This window comes from Macrobrachium nipponense, chromosome 33, assembly GCF_015104395.2.
Source record: "Macrobrachium nipponense isolate FS-2020 chromosome 33, ASM1510439v2, whole genome shotgun sequence".
Lineage (NCBI taxonomy): Eukaryota > Metazoa > Arthropoda > Malacostraca > Decapoda > Palaemonidae > Macrobrachium > Macrobrachium nipponense.
In genome coordinates, this window is record NC_087219.1 from 40,024,653 (window position 1) to 40,046,725 (window position 22,073).

A 22,073-nucleotide genomic window follows, 5' to 3' on the forward strand; every position below is an offset into this window, starting at 1 on the left:
TGATACTGCTTTATATTCTGCTTTCGAAGGATAAACAGATTGCTTAAAACTGGAAGTAAAGGGTTACTCATAGCCATACCAAAATTTTTGGAGAGTAAAATTCCCCGCTGGATTCATATGTACATTCCTTGACACATATTTTAGTCAGTTCTGTTAAGATGTTCTTGGAAAATGGTGTTAACCCAGCTATCTGCTCTCCGATGTGTCATAAAAATTCTAGCAGGTCATCAGTAAGTACTTCTGTAAATAAGAAAAAAATTATGTCAAATGATACCACTTCAAATCTCACAAACCGAAACTCTCAATTAATCTGTGTATTTAATTTATTTATATTGGCATCAGAAATCTTTCTGAGGTGTAAAAATACCAACAAGATATATCTCTGAACGGAGCTAATACCTGGCTCAGCGGGAGAATAATGTTTTGAGAGTTTTTAGTACTTCATACAGATGCGGTCACCATGAAGAGGTCACACAATTTTTTTTTTTTTAATTTATTTATGTCCTGTCAACAGCATAACTTTTGTTGCAATTACTGTTATAATATGATACAGCATTTTGTGTATTTGTACGTACTTTCATCAGTCAAAAGATTCCATTTTTCATATTATCCCTTTTTATTTCAAAATATTATTGTACCAGATTTCTCAGCTTTCGTCATATGTATACTTAAATCATTTTTCAATTCATTGATGGCTATCGTATATATGGAACTTCTGGAGTGTGTGCCTTTTTCATGTTTGCATAGAAAATTCCATTGATTATGTTAACATCTTCATTGGCAAAGATATAATACTTTTCAAGATTCCATAATACCTTAGTTGTTTCCACAATGTCCACTGCACAAGAGCGCACAGCGAAATTCAACCCCTGTCCTAAGGCCTATTTGTGCGTGTGTTTTTTATTATTATTATTATTATTTTTTTAGGAATTATATACACGAATACCTAGCACTTGGTTACGTAAATAAATGTGAAAAGACTTTGTACTGAGGGTTTTCCGTGGTATTCCCTTGAAATATATATATATATATAATATATAATTATATATATATGTGGGTGTGTGTGTGGTGTGTGTTGTGTGTGTATGTGTATTAATATATATATATTATATATATATATATATTAATATATATATATATATATATATATATATATATATTATCTATATAATATATAATATTCTACTATATATGTGGTGTGTGTTGGGTTGTTGTCTGTGTGCGTTGTGTGTGTGTGTGTGTTTTATTTATTATCACAAATAGTAATCATATATATATAATATATTATATATATATAGTATATAGTATATATTATATACCGACGAGAGAGAGAGGAGAGAGGAGAGAGAGAGAGAGAGAGAGAGAGAGATTATTTTGGAGGGCAATTACAAATACGTTGCAATGGAAAGGTAGGATCTTATTTTCTTATTATAATATAGGGGACATTTGGTTAGATTTCCGGAAAGTTGAAACTGTAAATTTAGGGATTAGCGCGTGCCCAAGTAGCTTGTGCGGGTCATTTGATACCAAAATGATACGAAACATTTCATTTACCGGTTAGAAATTTTGTTGCGTGACAACGGGCAAATATTCACTAAACCTATGTACAAAGGTAAGCCGGAAATCTTCTATGGATGGTATTTTCATCGTGGAAATATAACGAGTAAAAGTTTTCTTCACAGCAGGACATGCGATACCTTTGTATATGGGTGTATGATTTATTACTTTTTATCATGACTATCCCGTAGCACGAACGTAATAGTAATATTTAAAGGCTTCCTCTCTTTCGACACTCGGCGGCACAGCTGTGACGCTATCGGTAGGTTTATTTACATCCGTTTTCTTTGAAGGCGGAGCACCTTGCAAATGTTTATTTTTATTTTGCTTCCATGTTCTTCGCACACGAAAACTTAATGACGGACGTTTTGACAATATTTATTTTTTCTATTTTAAAAATAAATGTTATTGTTAAAGTTACGCGAACGGTCCAAATTTGAGGAGAAAAGCGAGAATGAAAAGATGTATGGTCAGGTGCTGCAGCAGCGGCGGCCGCGCCACCAAGCGACGCAGTCAGTAGTGTGTCTGCTACAGTGAGAGACGACTCTAGGACCTGTGCGCGATCAGTAACAAAATGGCGTTTAACGGTGACGGTCCTTATAACAAGCGTATGCGCACAGATGGTGAATCTGTGGGGCAGAAGGTAAGCAGTGGCGCTATTTGATGTGGATAAAGCTAGTGTGGGTGCGCCAGTGATCCTCAAAAGTGTTGTTGGTTAAAAAGGTATTATCATCGCCCCCCCGCCAAGGAGTGTGGCCTGATAGTGGTTATAAAGCGACGTCGTCCGGGCCCGCTTGTTTTTAGTGCAAGATTATATGTGGTAGCCGGTATATAATCATATAGAAAGCCCAGCGGCGTTCGGGTATGATATGTCTACTACGCACCGTAGCGGTCGCTCCTTGTTTTGTGAGTGGCGTTAAAACACGCGAATTGAAAGCAGGAGCTCCGTGCAGAAGGAGAATATTGTTAAAAGGTGGAGGAATGGAGGAGCACCTATATACCACCTACCACCACCACGTGGGTGCTGCCGAGAGAAAGAGCGAGAGCGAGAGAAAGAGAGAGAGAGAGAGGGAGAGAAAGAGACAATGTGTGGTGGGGTTGAGCTGTATGTGTGTGCATGTGTGTGGTTGTGGCGACGGCATGGGACGACTAACTTAGAAGGGAATTTCAAAATCCCCACTGTCCGTTCGCTCACCACAGCATTCCTCCTCCTCCAAAATACCACCTCCAAAAATATACACCATTATTAGGCCTTAGTAGAATTGTTCAGCACATCCCAAGCGCCCATCTCAGTATAAATGTTCTGTTAAATGTCACAAGTGAACGATGTACACTCACAAAACAAGGCTCGAAATCAAGTAGGGTATTTCATATATACAAGACAACCATTTTATTTCCAAGTGTTCACACGGAAACACCCTTAAAGATTTTACATTTCCCCCCTTCCCCTTTATACTCCGAACAACTAACTTTTTTCCGTCAAACTTTTGAGAAAATTCACTCCCCTCACGATTTTCAGCTCCTACTTTTTTCCAGTAAGCCATGGCCAGTACTATTCGAAGCTAGTCACAGTATAACCGTCATACCTCTTATCACAAAGTTCTTCGTACTTAATTTACAATAAAACTCGCCTTTCCAATAACAAATTGGCATAGACCCACCCAATAAACAATAAAATTATGGCAGATCACAATAAATCCGATATACCTGACAGAAATCCGAAAAACCAATCACAAGTTTCGATATACCAAATTCACGACGCAACAGAAGAAATTTACAAGACATATCATACCATGTAACAGTCAAGATAATGTAAGACATTAAAAACTGGATCGATAATGATGTTAAATGTTAATACAATGGGTTGTCAAGGTCATTCTGTGTGATGTGTTCGATAAGTAGTTTTTATTTAAGTTTTCCTGACAAGGTTAAGTTTATTAGGTCTGATTAATTTACTGAGGATGTTAGGGAACACAGGCTTAATTTGTTTCCATGTTACATGTGTAGGAGTAGTTGTGAATGAATGAAATTTTAATGTGTACGTGTCCGTTTGACATGAGATTTCATTGAGTGGTTAATATTAGGTAAACGTTACGGTCGTTATTGCATTGAATTTAACCGTTATGTGTAGGCCAATGTTTGGTATAGTTTAATGCAGAGCACATTTAATTCACATGTTTTTATTATGCATCATGTTATATATTATATTGTATTATCTATATATGGCCTATAGGCTGGTTAACCGTGGAGACAAGCTTTCTGTTATTTTAAAGTGGCCATAATGGCTTTGTTCTACTATTAACTAGTGTTGAAAATTACATGCCCCAGCCACCTGTCTTACCATGTTACGATTGAAGATGTATCTGAATCTTATTTGTTTATTTATTTTTTCATTTATTTTATATATCCCCCCACCCTCACTCAGATAGGACTTTTCATAGACAAACGCTAGGCTCATAGCTATTGCAAAGCTCTTTGTCGGTGTGTTTCTCCCCCCCCCCCCCAATAAAAATATATTTATATTTGCGTATGTTTACGTTCTGTAATGTTTTTACAACTGTAATTATGCTTCTGACAGATAAGCGCTTGTAGGTTTGTTTGCCTTGCCATAGGTCTATTCTTGGCACCCATTACATTACCTAATCTGTCTCTTTGCAATTCTTAGCGTGGCGAGTTTTGTTACCATGCTAGCATTGTTTTAGTCAATTTACGTAGTTGCTTCGGGAATTTCCCTACGTAGTGATTATCAATTGCTCCATATTGTCCGCTAGGTCAATTGTAGTACCAATGATGTTGACTGCATATTCATCCGGTGATCCTGATAAAACTGTATCATTCATATTCTCGCTCACCTGTGGGAGACGTCTTGAAGCCAGTATACTACCATTGGCCTAGAATTACGTGTGCATGCGTCGTCAAATTACAGTGGTTCTAGAGAAAATCAAAACAGCATAGTTATCTTGATTCAGCTGTTAGCTATGGATACGAGACATCGACTTTGGATCCAACAAACGGCGTATACATAATTATGTTAACGTTTTAAAATCATTCGCCAAGTTAAGTTTCGTATTCTATCAGTTTATGCATCCACAAGCCTATGGCGCTTTCTCTTGGTTAACTTGGACAGGATACCAAGAATTTTTCTCTAGAGGGTAACTTGATAATGGTAGCGCAAATCACTTCCTTATTGCTCTCATTCGTTTCCTCCCTTGTGAGTTTGAAGGGAAGAAGGAGAAAACGGATGCGCCTAATTCGTCTTCTGATGCTGTCGCTACTTTCCTTGTTTTCTTTTCTAACCGTTGTTTTTTCCTGTTTGTGTTGCGTTGTATTTTTTAAATCTTCATTACTTGTCTGTTGCAACGTTGCATTTCCCAGCCCGCACTGTTGCGGTTTTTTTTTCTACTAATTTTGTTTACCTTGTATCGACGATAGATCCAAGGAGGTTAGATGCTTATATGCTTATTATTAGAAGATTATCCACTGGATGCTCAAACGCCGACCAATCGGTTGTCTCGACGTTGGTGGTTGGTTGGGAAGTCCCGCAGGTTCCACTGGCTGTGGTGGAGTCTCTCTCTCTCTCTCTCTCTCTCTCTCTCTCCTCTCTCTCTCTCTCTCAATAGTCATAGTTACCTCTTACCGTCTCGAAGTCATCGAGGAGTCAATAGACATTTTCGCTATTATATATACTTAGGCCATACAGTCTGTAAAAAGTGGCCAATAGATATATATTTGTAAAAGTATTTGAACTGGATATATAGTGTTTAAAGTGTTTCGCAAAGGATGTTCATCTTTGATGGATAACTGAAAGGTGAAGGGTTTACTACTACTGCTTTTTTCTACCTATGGGGACAGTGAACTATGTAGGTGTGTATATATATATATATATATATATATATATATATATACATATATATATATATTATATAGTGCATAGCCTTTATTTCTGTCACGCTTTTCAGAATCGACGAAAAGAGCAACCTGTGTTCTTTCTTGTAACGTTTAACATTGTGTTAAAACTGTAGGGAACATTCGAATGCACCACATAACCCGAGCGCATAAGCTCTCGGCCGAAGTTAACTGACGTAAGAAGCGTTCGTCTAGCGCCGAAGGAAAACGGAGATGTTAATATCTCGTATTGTATCCGAATCTCCTTCCGTTCATTTGAGTATCGGAGAGGCCATGCATGGTCTAAGAAAGTACGCGCGCCATCGTCTCTAACCGGGAGACGAGCCGGTAACGGTTAAGTAGATGTTCCCGTCGCCGAGCGGCTCCGCATAGGACAGGCGGTTCTCCTCTTGCCTCATTCGTGGAAGTGTTCTGCTCACCAGCAAGGATCCGTTAAGGTCTTTCTTAATGGGAATTCGATAGAGGTTTCGGCGTTGAGTGTTTGACTTGAGTCAAAAATTTCTTTGGCAGTCATCGAAAAGGCTGTTGGAACTAGAATTCTAATTCGGCTGTGGTTGTTTGATCAGCGTTTGAAAATGCCACTGCCTCTTGGGGAGTGTTTGAAACATTTTCAGGTACAGAGTAGGTGCTAGTCGTTTTATGCTTGTTGGTATTAATTGATTGTAGTACATTGTCGGGTATTTTGGTAATAGGAATATGTAGACCTAATTCTTCTGTTCCTATTGTTATATCATAATTACCTGGGCATTAAAAGAATGCGGGGATGGCTTTTTAAGTATTTTGCGCATTGTTTAGCTACATTTGAGTCTTTAGACCCATTACTGAGCTTAATATCATGTCTGGGAGGTTGCTGAAGGTTTGCCCCCTTATCCGAATTCTGCCTAAACTGGTTTTTATACAATCGTAAGGTTTATGCTGGTCTCTCGAAGGTTGCCGAAAGGAGGTTTGGATACGATCTTTTAAGTATATATAATAGTCACAGTGGCCTCTTAACTCACCCATTGCCTAAGCTTTTTACATAGCTATATCCACTCGGGTTTAACACTGTGATGAAAAGCGTAACCAGAAAGTTGAAAAAGAACAAAAAAATGGAGAAATTTGATCAAGTACTTAGTCTAGCAAAAAGTGACCGTTAGACCTGGTCTGTATACGAGGACATTCCTGGATAATCTCTCCGACATTGCCCAAAGGAATTTGGATACAGTCGTGTAGTTTATCCCGGCCTCTTGAGATTTAATCTGGTCTAAGCTGTTAACGGAAGGCTTTGGTACTATCATGAGATTTATCTACTTTTTAGTTGCCTCAGGTTTTCTAGTGCAACATCGTCTGAAGGGTTATTTGTTATTATTATTATAAAATCCTGAACTTTGTCCATTTTCAACTTGACAGAAACATTCTTGGACTAAAGTCTAAGATGTATCCATATCTCGTTACTACGTTTTCGGTGTGAGTTGTCGAAAGGGTTTGGTAGGGTTTATCCCTTTATCAGTCGTTGCCAGAAAGAGAATGGACATGTAGGTTTCCTGCTATCGGGTCTGTGACGTTGCTGGTTCGTTGTTATCTGTGTATAATAACAGTTAAAAGCTGCAAGTCACCAAGTTTTTTTTTTTCTCCTTTTTTTTTACGGGAGGGTGGCAGTTTAAACCTCAAAGCTCACACGAATGGCTACATTAATAATTAATTATTATCAATATGTCTCCGCTTTGTGCCTGGTTGCCGCTCTTCTCACCTAACTTGCAGATTGTTGCATGTTATGGACAAGGCTCCTTCCCGTTCATGGTAAGCCGTGCAAGCGGCCGTACTTTTGCCTTGTAATCTTGATGGGAGATATTAGCTTTTATCTGATTGAAAATAGGACCCGTGCATTTCATATGGTTTAACCTTTATGCATGAATGTGGTTTTCTTGTATTTAAAAGTTATACATAAGTTTAAAATAATGTGCGTTTTCAGGCAATCTTAACGCATACGGGGGAATAGCCTCGTGTGTGTGTATATATATATTTATTATACTATATATATAATATATATATATTATATTAATATAATAATATAATATATTATTATATATAAATATATAGATATATATATATATATTATCTATATGATATATATATATAATATATAATAAATATATTATTATATATATATATATCTATATATATATATATATATTATATAATATATATATTATATATATATATATATATTTATATATATATCCATAAATTCTAGGCGAATATCCCAATAAAGTAAATGGTTATGTGCTCTCGGGGACAATAGTGTGATGTAATCAACGACCGTAGGTGCCATTGATATTTGGAACGGCGTCAGTATGTCTTAAGGCGTGAATGGAAACGAGCTATAAATTGGTGCAATGTTAGAATAGGTATGAGTACATTTACAGTTATATGTTCAGTTTATCAGTAGAGTCAGTGAATTGGAGCAAACCCTCAACGCCAATAACTAGGTGAAGACAGGTGCACAGTTAGAAAGTGAGAGAGAGAGTTATTAAATTTGTCCTAGAGGTGAATTTAACTTGTGTGTTTGAATGTAATCGAAGTGTGTGTGCCTGTGCAGATCATGACCTGTGTCCATAATAAATATATTGACTTTTTTTTAGTGTTATTTAATTCAAACTAATGCACTTCTCACGACTTTAAAACCCAACATGGTGAAAATATAAATATAAGATTAAACCCTTCCACATCAACGAACACGAACTTTTACCAGATCTTATTACAAGACGTCCGCTCAACAGGGCACCCACACTAGCTCACCACTCCCAGTTTTGAAACCTTAAATATATATTATACATGTTACCATTATATAATATATAATACTAATACCAGTGATCTCCACATGACTTTGCCTCTCGTAACCCAAATATGTATCGCAGAACACCCAGGCTTCAATAACCTGAATACAGTCCAGATTTTTCCTTTCAGTCTTCACAACATCCTTCAGAAATGAAACCAACATTATTCATTCAACAGGAGTTTGTAGAAAGTGAATCCTCTCTTTCCGGTGATGATGAGTGTGGAGGGAAGCACGCCTCTTGGTACTGGGGATTTCACGGTTTATTATTATATTGTTATTGTTTACTTGTACTTGCTAATGAAATTCGAATCTAGTCAATATTTTACATGTAAATAAGTTGAAATTCTCATGATTGCAGAAAAATATTTTTATACGGTAGTTTTGATCGATATCCTCAAGTGTCATGCAAATTTTAATTACCTCAGCATTATCCCAAGTACAGTATTAAAGTACTATATTGGATGTTTTCAGCGCAAATCCTTAAGAGGTGACTGAAATGAACACGATTTGCATGGATATTTGTGTGTTTAGGGTCAAGAGGCGTGTTTCCTGAAGCATGTTGCAACCACAGTGTACAGGGTTGAGAAAACTTTCTAGACAAACCTAAGAACATACTATATATTCAAGGAAAAGTCAATAAAGAAATTTCAAGATGTTTGCAACATATACTACTACAAAAAAGCTCTCTCACTTGAACACAACCAGTGGCCTCATTTTACTAAAAGATATATATTATATAATAGTGATGATAAACTCCATCTGTGTCTTTGGTCTTTCAGTCCATTTCTGTTTTCTATTTTGATCTCTTCTTATACATGGCTGTGGTCTCTCTTAAATGTTCCCGCCTCTTCTCCTCCTCCTCCTCCTGCTCCTCCCTGAAAGCTCCTCATCTCCTCCACCTCCTCTCATCGGCATCTCAGGCTTGCTGGTCTGTGATAACCAATCCCTCCTCCTCCTCCTATTACCACCCCCCTCCCCCCACATCTGTGTTGGCTAACCAGCTGGCCAGCCAGGTCTTCGAGGCAACAGATTCATTGTTCTCCTAACACTGATATCCATTCCCCCACTTTCCCATCCCATTCCCCCTCCCCCAATTCGCTTGTTCCCAAGACCCCTCCCCCCTCTCAACGCCGCATGTCAGGCTACTGCAAGGTAGGTGACAATTTCTGTTTTCCAGTTCTTATTGAATAAGTTTTTTTTTTATGTAAGGATTAAGGTTATAATAATAGACGTGTATAAAGTTTAAGGATTTTATTGGTTTGTATGTTAGGCTTTTATCACAATTGCTGCCATCTTTCTGAACATGGAATCAGGGGATGTGGAGATGCGCTGATTTTTTTGTCTTGGTTTTTTATTTATTTTTTATGTTTTTCCTTTATCCTTCCTGTCAACCGGCTGAAGATACATTCCCCAGTTTTTTTCCGATGCTAGCAGTTTCAGATCCCATCCCCCCCCCCCCCTTTTTATATGTTTTCCCCTCTTTTCAACCTTCCCTGGCTACCAAGTGTGACTACCGTGATGCCCCCTCCCCCCTTTTCTGTCCCCTTTCCTCTCCGTAACATCGTATCACCCCCTTTTCTCGATCTCGTCGTCGTCCTCCTCCTCCAGCCTCCATCTTGACCTTGAATTGATGAAGGGATGTTTGGACTACTGTACACCCCGGTTGCTCTTCGAGGGCGCTCCTCCTCCTCCTCCTCCTCCTCATGTATCCTGAGAAGCAAGCGCCCTGGTTCTTTGTTACTACACCGGTTAGTTTTTGCAGAATCAATACACGACTTTTGGTTGATATTTCCTCGATGGGACGTGTTGATTTATATGACCTTTTTAGAATAAAAAGGTGGTGGTGATTTAAGGTCTTCCCGTTTTGCTTGCGAGTAAACAGGCTGTTACCTGGCATTGGTGTACGTATTTTGTCGTTTTCATTGAAGTGTAACGTTGCCGAAATGAGTTTTATGTCAACGCCATTTTTAACTGAATAAAATCAGCTATGAAGTTAGGTAATAAGACAGGTTGGAGTATTGTCATTAAGTGCATCATTAATGTGAGGATTGGGGGGGGTAAAGTGATACGGGTGTAGTGTGCTAATTAAGCTTAAGCGAATTTACGTGAACTGCGGCATTTGTGAGTTGGAGTTGCCCAGTTCATTTTTATGGTGTAATGTGGTGCAAGGGCTACAGATTTAATCTCGTGACCTTGGATGTGGTAGTGCTCGACGAATTGTTTTTGTACGTCCTCCTGAGGTTTGACCAAGTAGTGGATATTCAGGTGGTTTTCTTTTGCCGTTTTTTTCTGTAATTTAAGATTAATAGTTGTTCATTTAATTGCGCCAATTTGGGTAGTTGTTTTGTTATTGAAATTACTTCCCTTGTTGTGTGTGTATATTATGTATTATATAATAATATATATATATATTATATATATATATATATATATATTATAATATATATTATTATTATTAAATTAAGAATGAGTGATGGATACTTTGATTGCTATGTCGTGGATAGAAAATTCATGCCATTTTTCCCTTTTTACGTATTTTTGTGAGTTCCGCCCTTGAGTCCTTGACTGCAGTCAGAAAGCTACTAGGGACCTAAAGTACTGCCCATACTCAAAACGTGTTAACGTAGCATTTTGTGTATGTACTTTATACATATACATATATATATATATATATATATATAATATACTATATATATTATATATATATATATATATGTGTGTGTGTATGTATGTATGTATGTATGTATAATAGTGCATATATTAATGTCTGTTGTGATCGAAAATAGTGCAGTATGATCCTCGAGGAATAGGATAAGAGGTTAACAAGTGAATCCCGGAGAAATTGGGGGGGGGGGGGGGGGGGGGGGTAGCTGCGAGTTGTTGACCATGTTTTTGGCTGTTGTGGATTAGGTTGTTAGTCCTTGTGTTTTTTGTTCCTAGTAACTTGTAATTTTTGTATCCTCATGAAGCGCTATACTTTCTCAAAGGCTTCTCTCTATTTTACCGTCATGGCTTGTTATGTCTCATTGCAGTTCAATCCTGAGGAATAATGATATGCAAGTTATTGGACTTTTGAATTGTTCTTCGTATTTGCTCACACTTGCGAAGTCCGTGTCATTTTTTACCCAGTCACCCCCCTCTCCCCCCTCGCTATCAGCGATGTTTTGTTATGAGGTAACTAACCCCTGCGCTTACGTTCCCAGCGGCGTTTTACCTTAATTGGAGGTAGGCTTAATATTGATGAATGTTCTTAAGGAAATGGCTATTGTTTCCACGTAGAAGGTTTGCCAAGTGGAACTTTTTTTTTTTTTTTTTTTTTTTTTTTTTTTTTTTTTTTTTTTTTTTTTTTAAAGAATGCATTGTATTAGGTGAAGAAACATTTGCTCAAGAAAGACGGAGCACGTGTCTTCAGTATATGAATCTGTGGAAGAACAAATTCCAAGACTGCGGCTCTTAATAATTAAATAAATAAAGAAAGCTTCAGTTGCTTTCTTTGGCTGATGTTAAGTGTGATCATATGGTCTCTCGTATATTTTTTATGATCACCTGCAAGGATAGATCCCGTGCACAGAGACGAGCGGAACGGAAGTTGTTAAGTCACGTGAAGTACCTTTAGTTTGTTATGTAAAGGTCCGTATGGAACATGTGTGATAATTGTCAATGGGGAGCGTGTCATAGTCAGGTCTGGGACAATATTGCCATTGTTTGTCGGTACCGTTATTGAAAGTGTGATCTAATTCATTGGGAACATAACAAAAGCGTCATTAACTTTGTAAGGCATTCTTAGAATAGACAAGTAACTCAAGGTCCCGTAGGGGGTGTAGTGCCGTCAGTGACCTTAAGTGGTGCAATGTAGGCATTACTTAAAGGTCTTTGCAAACGTCCCTTCTGCCCCTAGCCGCAACTTTTCATTCCTTTTACTGTTACTCTGTTCATATTTTCTTAATTATTTCATTCTGCAGCAGCGAACTTGTCTTAGGAATTATATTGCTGTTGCGCAATTCACATCTTTTTACGGTCAATTTCCCTTTCAGTGCCGAATGACCTCATGTGTCCCAGCGCTTGGCGTTTGGCCTGAATTCTCTATTGTGTTCTACAACTGAGTTATATGGACATCAAACATGCTTAATTAATACACAGTGTCATCGTTTCCGAGGAAATTGAATTCCTTGTACGCTGATGTCGTCGTGAGCACGAGTGCGGATTCTAATCCGTGACAGACCTCGTCCGTCCGTCCCTTGGATGATCGAGTGAATCGGATGGATGTTCGAGTCGTGGTAGCCGAACCGGATATTATTGTTGGATATCAGGCGAGGATGGGCGAATTGTTCGAGGTTCTCTCTCTCTCTCTCTCTCTCTCTCTCTCTCTCTCTCTCTCTCTCTCTCTCTCTCACCCAGCATGCGCAGCTGCTGTCATATTTGTGTTAGAGGTTATGTGGGGCCTTTAAGACGTCGTACATGGCCCGAGTGGTGCTGTGAATATTTTGTGATGTGTGAATTGCCCCCCCTCCCCCCCCCCCTTCCCCCCCAAATCCCCCTCCCTCCTTTTCTGTCTGTGAACGAAACAGCACACCTCACCATTGCCTGTGTGCTGACCGCTGGCAATTTTGCATTTTCACTTAAAAGGCAGCCAAGTTTCATAGTTCATTCTTAATGTTTTGTTTATGCTGTAAAATAGTGACAGTGTAAAATGTCTTAAGGTAGTATGTAGTTCAATAACGCAACGCAAAAACATTGAAGGTGCGTCCTTGGTATTGATGGTGCGACAAAATTGTATTTTAAAAGCAGCCCTTTCAGACATCGACCATGTAGGCCCTATGCCTACGGCCGTGATATGGGGTGCGTAGCCTTTGCAAGTTTTTTTTTCCTTCCTTCCTTTCTTTTCTTTTTTTTCCTAAACCATTTTTCATTATTACACTATAGTAGTCCCTTTTATGTATTATGATTCAAAAACATTAATTTTTAAGTTCAATCCATATTTCTTGGTGTTTCCGATGAAGCATAAGAGAAAGCGGAGCTGCTCTCTCGAAAGACGACTCTTTATCCTGTTCCCCACCTCTTGCTTCGTCCCACGAGTCATCTAACTACCAGGTACTTAATATACCGCATAGGTCAACATAAACCTCTTTTTGGTTTTCAAAGAACGCTTCCATGGCATTTCTCCCCTTTCCTGAATCTTCATCTGGGAACCATGAGTGCTACTAGGGGTACCACGAGAGGTGAAGAGAAAATGTTAATATATTTTGTAAGTGTTCGAATATCCCACCTTCCCTCCTTTAAGACTTGCATGATCATCTTACTCTTGAAGTGTGAAACTTTCCCTCCCCCTCGTTTTTAAGTCCATCCCTGTATAATATATATGTCGCGATAACAGCCTTAGCCTTTTAGTATGCCTCTTTAAACCCCGAGGCGATTTCCTCTCTCGGACTCATAATGGCTGCCATTTTGAGCGTGTTGGATTGTGGGGGATTAAGTCCAGGCTTTTTGTCCATTATATATATACCACTTTACATAAGTTCTTTTTTTTTTCTTTATGTAAGGGGTGGGAATGACCGCGAAAGAGAGCGGAGTTTTTCCCGTGAATGAAAGACAACCATATGGTTTGTATTTTGTATCTTTTCGCGTCCAACTTTCCGTCGCTTATAATTTTATAGCTTTAAAGTGTTTAGTATTTGTGGGGGAATAGAAGCGTTTTTGTGAATGAATGACGTAGAGGCACTTGGGGGGTAGAAGTTGGTTGTCCTTGTGTATAATAATGATGGAATTTTGTGCCATGTTAACGATTTTTGCCGCCTTATCAATCTCAACATGTTTCCATATGTTACGAAAGGTAGATCGAGAGAGAAACTTAAGTGAATGGAAGACAGAAATTATGACTTATAAATGAATATGCCAATTATAGCTAAAAAATGTCGCTAACGAGATGGCTTTAAAGTTGTGCCCATTAAAAAGAATTTAAATTATGTGCAGTGAGGTTCTCATGATTTATTTGTAGTAATTGAAAAACTGTCGGTGATAAGGATCTTTTACCACACGTTCCAAAGTTATGTTTTTGGATTTGCTTAGCTGCCTAACAATAATTGCTTTGGTGTAGTACCATAAGACTTCTTAATTACCAGTGTATTTCTTTGTACCTTTGTGCGAGAAAGTGTTGACAGTGTTATCAATGTGTGTCTATGTATTTATGTGTATTTGTTTGTAAGAGAGAGAGAGTGTTACCAGTGTATTTATTTTGACGCTTGTGTGTGAGAGCAACAGAATTTTTTTTTTTTGGGGGGGTGGTTAGTCAAAATCCAATTGGACGAGACACACAAAAGGTGATGGTGGACTGCCGATGAAACTGCAGTCGATTTTTGTGTGTCGGGGGAGGGGGAAGGGCAAGCGTCCCCCCCCCCCCTTTTTTTCCCCCCCCCCCCTTTTTTTTTTTCTCCATAGACTGCGTGACCAAGCTTAGCTTTTGCCGAAAGGAAGTTGTGCTTAAGTGGTTCTTTTTCGGCGTCGGCTTAAGCGCGATGCTTGAATAATCGCCTAATGGATGAAGTCATTAGTAGCGTAGTTTGTTATTTATATGTTGTTTGTTTGTTTGCTATTCATTACTTATAATGTGTATTTGGAGCGCGATGGGAGGCCAAGTGAAAGGCCTTTGGATTAATTAGTTTGCTTAATGCCGTCTTTCTTCTTTTTAAAGAGAGAGAGAGAGACAATATCTTACCCTTTAGATTAATTTATTTATACACTGCAGTCTTCCTTTTTTATGGAGAGAGAGAGGGGGGGTGCAATATCTTACCCTTTAGGTTAATTTATTTATACATTGCAGCCTTCCTTCCTTTTTTTTATAGGGAGAGAGAAAGAGAGAGATTATCAGTGGCTTGTGCCTTTGTGCGGTCCTCCCATTTCTTTTCCTACTATAATGATAGACATTTGAATAAAGTACTCTCTCTCTCTCTCTCTCTCTCTCTCTCTCTCTCTTCTAGCTATCATAATCGACTTGCTTCCAGCTAAATATAAATCGCTGCCTAGGTCAGGAGAGAGACGGGATTTTTTCCCTGCAAGTAAACTACCGCTAGATTCATTTAATTGTCTCGCGCCCACCCCTACACATACACACGCACTAACTGGTAAAACACACACACACACACGAGTGTCATTGCATTTCCAGGGGGACTTGAAGTAGCAATCCATCTACATAAAAGTATTGTTGAAGTGCTTTCTTCCTAAAAACTAAATAGTTTTTTTTTTTTTCTTTCTTTTTATAGCGATTGCGAAAAGAGATTTGCTAGATATTGGCTTGGCAGTAACAGGTGGTAGTGTATTATCCGACACTAGTTTTTAAGGGCACCGGTATACCGGTTGAATTGTCATTGTTAATTGGATTCATTGTTGTTTGCAAACTACGTTACTTTGATTTAAACCACTATGGCAAAATGTATGTATGTATATATACATACATAAGTGTGTTTATATGTATGTATGTATGTGTCCACCAAAACATAAACTATAAATAACAGGAAAATAAAACGTGTGTGCGTAAAGTTTTACTAATACGTTTACATGATGTATTGGCATGACATGATGCCGTGACGGAAGATTATGGAAAGGGCCGTAAATTGTCGTTGCTGGGCAAGCTTGGTAAACTTCCCAACAATGTCTTGGGACGCTTTTTATTTGTTGTCGTCGTCAGTTGGTTTCCTAAATACTCTTCAATTCCTGCTGTGATTTATTCTATGGATACTTTTCGTAGATTCCGGGGATTATTTCGTCATTTAATCAGCATATTTTAAAAATAAAACCATGCATTGAAGAAACATATATACATGCACATACATTTTCGGAGGGTCATGCAGACGAAACTGCGTGTGATCTGAGTATATTTGTTCTACAGTTTGTGCTTTTTTTTTACTACTGATCTGTTATCATAATCTGCATAACCTGCATAACCTATCTTGGTAATTGTAGTGTTGCCAAATCGTGTCAAGTGCCTAATGCTATGATTTATACTTTGGATAAATGTTAAATACATGATTATGTGGATAGGATAGATATGTTAAATACAGGATTATGTGGATAGGATAGATATGTTAAATACAGGATTATCTGGAGAAATATGTTAAATACAGTGTTATCTGGATAAATTTTGAATACAGGAGTATTTGGAGAAATATGTTAGAAACAGAATTATCTGAATAAATGTTAAATACAGAATTGTCTGGAAAAATATGTTAAATAGGATTATCTGGATAAATGTGAAATACAGGATTATCTGGATAAATGTGAAATACAGGATTATCAGGATGAATATGTTAAATACAGGATTATCTGGATGAATATGTTAAATACATGATTATCTGGATGAATATGTTAAATACATGATTATCTGGATGAATATGTTAAATACAGGATTATCTGGATAAATGTTAAATACAGGATTATCTGGATAAATGTTAAATACAGGATTATCGTACCTGAAACTTAGGTCAGCCATTAAGGAAGTTACAGAGCAGCAGTAGGGTTTTAAAGGAACGAATATTAAGCTTCTGGTTGCCAGCCCCTTCGACCTCTGCACATGAAAATACGTAGACAGTATTTACAAATTTATAAGACCTTGTTGAACACGAACCACTTGTCGAATATGACGTTTGGTAAACGTCGACGCTTCCATTGCATCTGTTGCAGTGGTATGAGTGTCGTTTTATTTAATGGTACTGCTAGTGTTACTACGCCCACTAGCTTTTTTTTTTTTTTTTTTTTTTTTTTTGGGGGGCGGGGGGGGGGGGGGGGATGGTTACGGTCTTGTCTCGACGCCCACAGAAACTGGGCCTGAAGAAACCCTTCATTTACGATCATTTTCCGTTATTTATGTGTACGTGGGTTGGATAGAAGAGAAAGTATAGAAGTGAGAGAATTAGGTTAGGAAAAGCCAATCGGCTTAATGTTGGTAATGTAGACGTTCTGGTAATGCAGCATTTTTAATGTAACTTAAGAATATTAGGTAGATTATTTTTATCTTTAGGAATGATTCTATTAAGGGAATCTGTGTGTAAATTTTTGTTTTCAAGAGGGGTACTCAGTGTTAACAATTACGTTATATATATATAATATATATATATATATATATATAGTATATATATATATATATATATATATAGTATATATCATCAAGAAAAATCAAAAAAAATACGTGATGAGTACACGAGCAAAGTTGCAGCCACGAAGGAAAATTAAAACACTGGAGATGCTAAGTACTTTCGTCTTATTACCACTACTTATTATTCACTGCCTGACCGTATTTATGCACTGTATATGAAACAGTATTAAGCACCATGGGCTGCGTATATACGCTCGATTTTCTCCGTTGTACAAATCCCCGCCGCCACCAGCAATCGGCTAGACGGGGAATCCGGAGAGAAAAATAATCACCGGGAAGCCAGATTACGAAGTATAATCCGCAACTAAGACTCAATCATGTTCGGGGAAAAATAATTGGGGAAATATGATTAGAGTCAGGATTGGGGACTGGTAATGAAGAAGGGCGGTTTGCCTCTAGATAGGATGTTGACGATGATGATGATGATGATGATCGCGGTGCTATTTTAGTGTATTGGTGTTCGGTTGCTTCTGGATTGAAGTGTTGTGTTACTGATGCGTATATATTTGAAAAAGCGTATTTACTTGGCTCGAAGTATTATTGCTGCGTATAGACATATCGCAAGTCTTTGGATTGAAGTGCCATTGATACGGATTTAAAATGCCTATTTACTTGGTTTAAGTTATTGCTAGGTTACTTAGATTAAAGTATTACTTGGCTGGCAGTGTTGTTGCTGTGTATAGTTAAAAGCGAATTTACTTGGATTGCGGTGTTATTACTGCATGTATAAATAGAATATTTCTTTCGATTGAATTGTTAATGATAGGTAAAAAATAATGATTATCTCTTTGATTAAAGTGTTATTGCTGCGTATTTTTAAAAAGCATATTTTAAGTAATTTCAAGAGGATGCTACGTAAAACTGTTGATGCTTTTAACAATTCTTTCCTTGTTGAACTGCTGAACCTTGCATTTGCAATGGCTATTATTTCAAAGAGATGTTATTCCTAGGTCTGTCACATAGTATATATATATATATATATATATATATATATATATATATATATATATATATATATATATATATTTATATATATATATATATATATAATATATATATATATATATATATATATACATACATACATACATACATACATACATACATACATACATACATACATTCATATATATACACATACATACATACATTCATGCATATATTTGGGGGTTTCAGAAACGAGACAAATTGATCATGTATAGATAGATTAATAGTTTGAATTTTCATCATGGCCAAATCACACTATTTTTGCAAGAGTGTAGTATATATGATTTTAGTTTTACCTCTTAATTTGTTATTCATCTGGCTAGTATCCCTTAATTATATAGACACAATGCATAGAAGCGCTGGATGCAGGTGAATTATCTTCTATCATGAAGGAAATCGTGATAATAATACAGTCTGGCTTCACAATAATCCACACGTTCAGCTCCCACCCTCGTTAAACTACTTAATTAATATTGGTGTAATTTCGTTTCGTTATCAAGTTCCCCCTTAATCATTTCCTCAATTATTTCCCTCCTTTTTTTTGGTTTCCTCCCGATGATTACACCTTGCAAGATATATCGTTAAGGGAAATTAATAGGACGTGTCTGCATCCTAACCTCTCCTTCCCCCCCTCCCTTCACATCTAGCAAACTCCTTCCCTCTTCCGTACTTGCATGCCCTTTTGTAGGTACGTTGGACGTAATGAAATCGTATATATATGCTGTAGATCAACGGATTGGAAATTACTGACTGAAATAGAAATGGGGCCGCATGCTGATGTATTTGCTATATATGTACGTATTAGGTATGTATATAGAAGTTATTGACCACAACGTATACAGTTATTAAGATTAAAAGTTTTTAAATATGCTCTAGCTAAACTACATAAAAATGCACCTGTAGATCTGTAGATTAAAAAAAAAACGTAAACTAGAACACCTAAAACCTTATTATATAAATATGCAGCCTACTTGTGTACACAGACTGCCTTTGGCAGTGTGTTTACGCATTCTTCTGCATAAGTTAGGAAACACAAGTATGTGGATATTGATTTTAAAAAAAAATCCATGATTGAATCAACTAAAAAAAAAAAAAAGTTGCTTTCAGCTGAAGAGACCCATACCGGCGGCGCTCAGGTCCGTCAAGTACCGGCGTATTTTTGGTGTTCAGGATTTTCACGCACGTGATTATAGACTACATCGATACTGGGTGTACTTAATTGAATCATTATACGCCAGGGATCTGTTCTCTTCGATATGGCAGGCGTTTATCGGCAAAAACAGACCGTATACGTCTGTTCGTGATTATTATTCCTTTCTCTCACGATCTGTTCGTCATTTCTTTATCTGGTTAATAGTGGCACTCATATGTTTGTGTGCGTGTTTATATATATATATATATATATATATATATAATATATATATATATATATATATATATATATATATATACATATATACATATATATACATACTATACATACATATATACATATATATAGACACACACACTAACAAATAAGATGTAACGCCTGAATGCCACACACTTACGCATAGCTTATCATTCCCCTGTTCGTTATTTTGGTTTTGTTTTGTTTCGTTATAACAGAGATTGCACTTATTGATATTCCATTTACGGCGGTGCGTAGCTCAGTTATACGTCGCTTTGTCAGCACCAACGGATAGAGAGACATGCTTTATGACAGTGGTCCTGTCGGTGATTTGTGTCCGTCGAACACGCGTGTGTGTGTGTGTTCGCCTGAAAGAGAGATTAGGGGTGTGAGAATTGACCGTGCTAATTATATGTCGTTCCTGACAGTGATAGGGACTGTTAACAGCATGTATTGGGAAATGAAGAGTCTGTGTCATAGATTAAACCATTCGTATCTCTATATCTGAGAGAGAGAGAGAGGACGACGGAATAATTAGCACGATAACAGAACCGTGATCGTTTGCCCTCTCTCTCTCTCTCTCTCTCTCTCTCTCTCTCTCTCTCTCTCTCTCTCTCTCTCCTCTCTCTCTCTCTCTCTATATATATATATATAGATATATATATATATATATATATATATATATATATATATATATGTAAAATTCTCGTGCTTCAGCAGTACATAGTTCATTGCCCTTTAAGTATCTATACATTGGAATTCAGCCATATTGCATGTGACCATGTATCTACCCCCTGAAGTGTGTGGATGTTCATCTTGATGTGGTTTGGTATACTTTATTTTGCCGAAAATAATCGCGTTTATGATATATATTTTCAGTTTTGCTTTACCTGATTTTTTTGACAACCATATATATATATATATATATATATATATATATATATATATATAGATATAGTAGTATATAGTATTTTTTCATTTTATTGGTTTTGTCTTTTTCTGTTGATATTTACGCCATTCCTTTGCGTAATGCATATTACGATTTACTTCTTTGCTTACATTCATTAATCTGTCTCGCTTGCTATCTACGCAAATCATTTTTCTTTTTCGTAAAGCCTGTTTCTTTTTTTCTTTTTCTTGTTAAGTATATTATTTTCCGAGTTTCGTCCCGCAGTCCGTTTTACCTTTTTTGTGAGTTCACTTTCTGTGTTACTCTGTTGTTCCTGTTACGCTGAACAATTTATCGAATTTTTCCCCCAAAATACAATTACCTTTTTCGTCAGTTTGCTTTTGTCTACCTTTTCCCGTTTTAGTTTGGTGGTTCTCAGGGCTTGATTTATTTATATATATTTTTGTTTTTCATTACGTTCGCCAATTCCATGTAATCCGTTACCTATTTTCTTCAATAACGTTTCAATTTTCCGCCTGCTAAACTCGTTATATGTTAATTTATTAATTTCAGTTTCTCAATACACTCACACACACTTCCTAAATTCAATTTCCAGTTTCATTTTTAGTATTTAGTATTAATCTCACTTTTCCCCGTTCATCTATTTCATGTAATCAGTTACCTGTTTCCGACGATTACGTTTGAATTTCCCGTTTCTTGATATTGTTAGGTTGAAGAACTTATCTAGTATTCAGTTGGATCATTTTTTTTAATGTAATCACTTTCTGTTCCACAGTACACCCACATTCTTCCCAAATTCAGTATCCACTTTCACTTTTAGTATTGGGCATTTATTTAATTTTTTCTTAATACGTTCACCAATTTCATGTAATCCGTTGCCTGTTTTCGTTAATTACGTTCCAATTTTTCGTCTCTTAACCTCGTCACGCCGAAAAAATGTATCCAACATTTAGCTATATCATTTTTCTGTAATGTATTCACTTCATCATTTCCACCATATATCCACATTCTTCCCAAATTCAATTTTTTTTTTTTTTTTTTCCGACAATCCATTCGGGGCCCAGTTTTGCCATTGGCATTGTCAATCGCCACCTGGGTTGCCGTGATTGACGGCCGGGCCCGAGAGCTGAATGCTTAATCCTCTCCCCGCTGGCCGTTACCGACGGCGTATGAAACGCCATTTGTATATTTAATGCGTCGTCGAATCGATAAAAAGAGGGAACGCTGTCGGATTGGGACTCGCGAGGAAAAGGCTACCGCTCGAATATTAATCAAGCCATTGAAAGGAGTCTGTCTCATCTGGTATAGCGGTACAATGACGCTAAGTGTTTCAGATTGTCAGCGCGCGTAAATTTGAGCT

General features: G+C 37.2%; 1 protein-coding gene across 1 annotated transcript in view; it reads left to right on the top strand.

The window, feature by feature from the left end:
* Window positions 1-2,058: 2,058 nt before the first annotated feature.
* LOC135203106 (heterogeneous nuclear ribonucleoprotein L-like) overlaps window positions 2,059-22,073 on the top strand; it is a gene marked incomplete in the record, with an annotated part of 652,533 nt that continues 632,518 nt past the window's right edge. Inside the window, 1 exon segment of the mRNA XM_064232737.1 lies at window positions 2,059-2,200. Within this exon segment, the coding sequence (XP_064088807.1) occupies window positions 2,132-2,200 (69 nt within the window).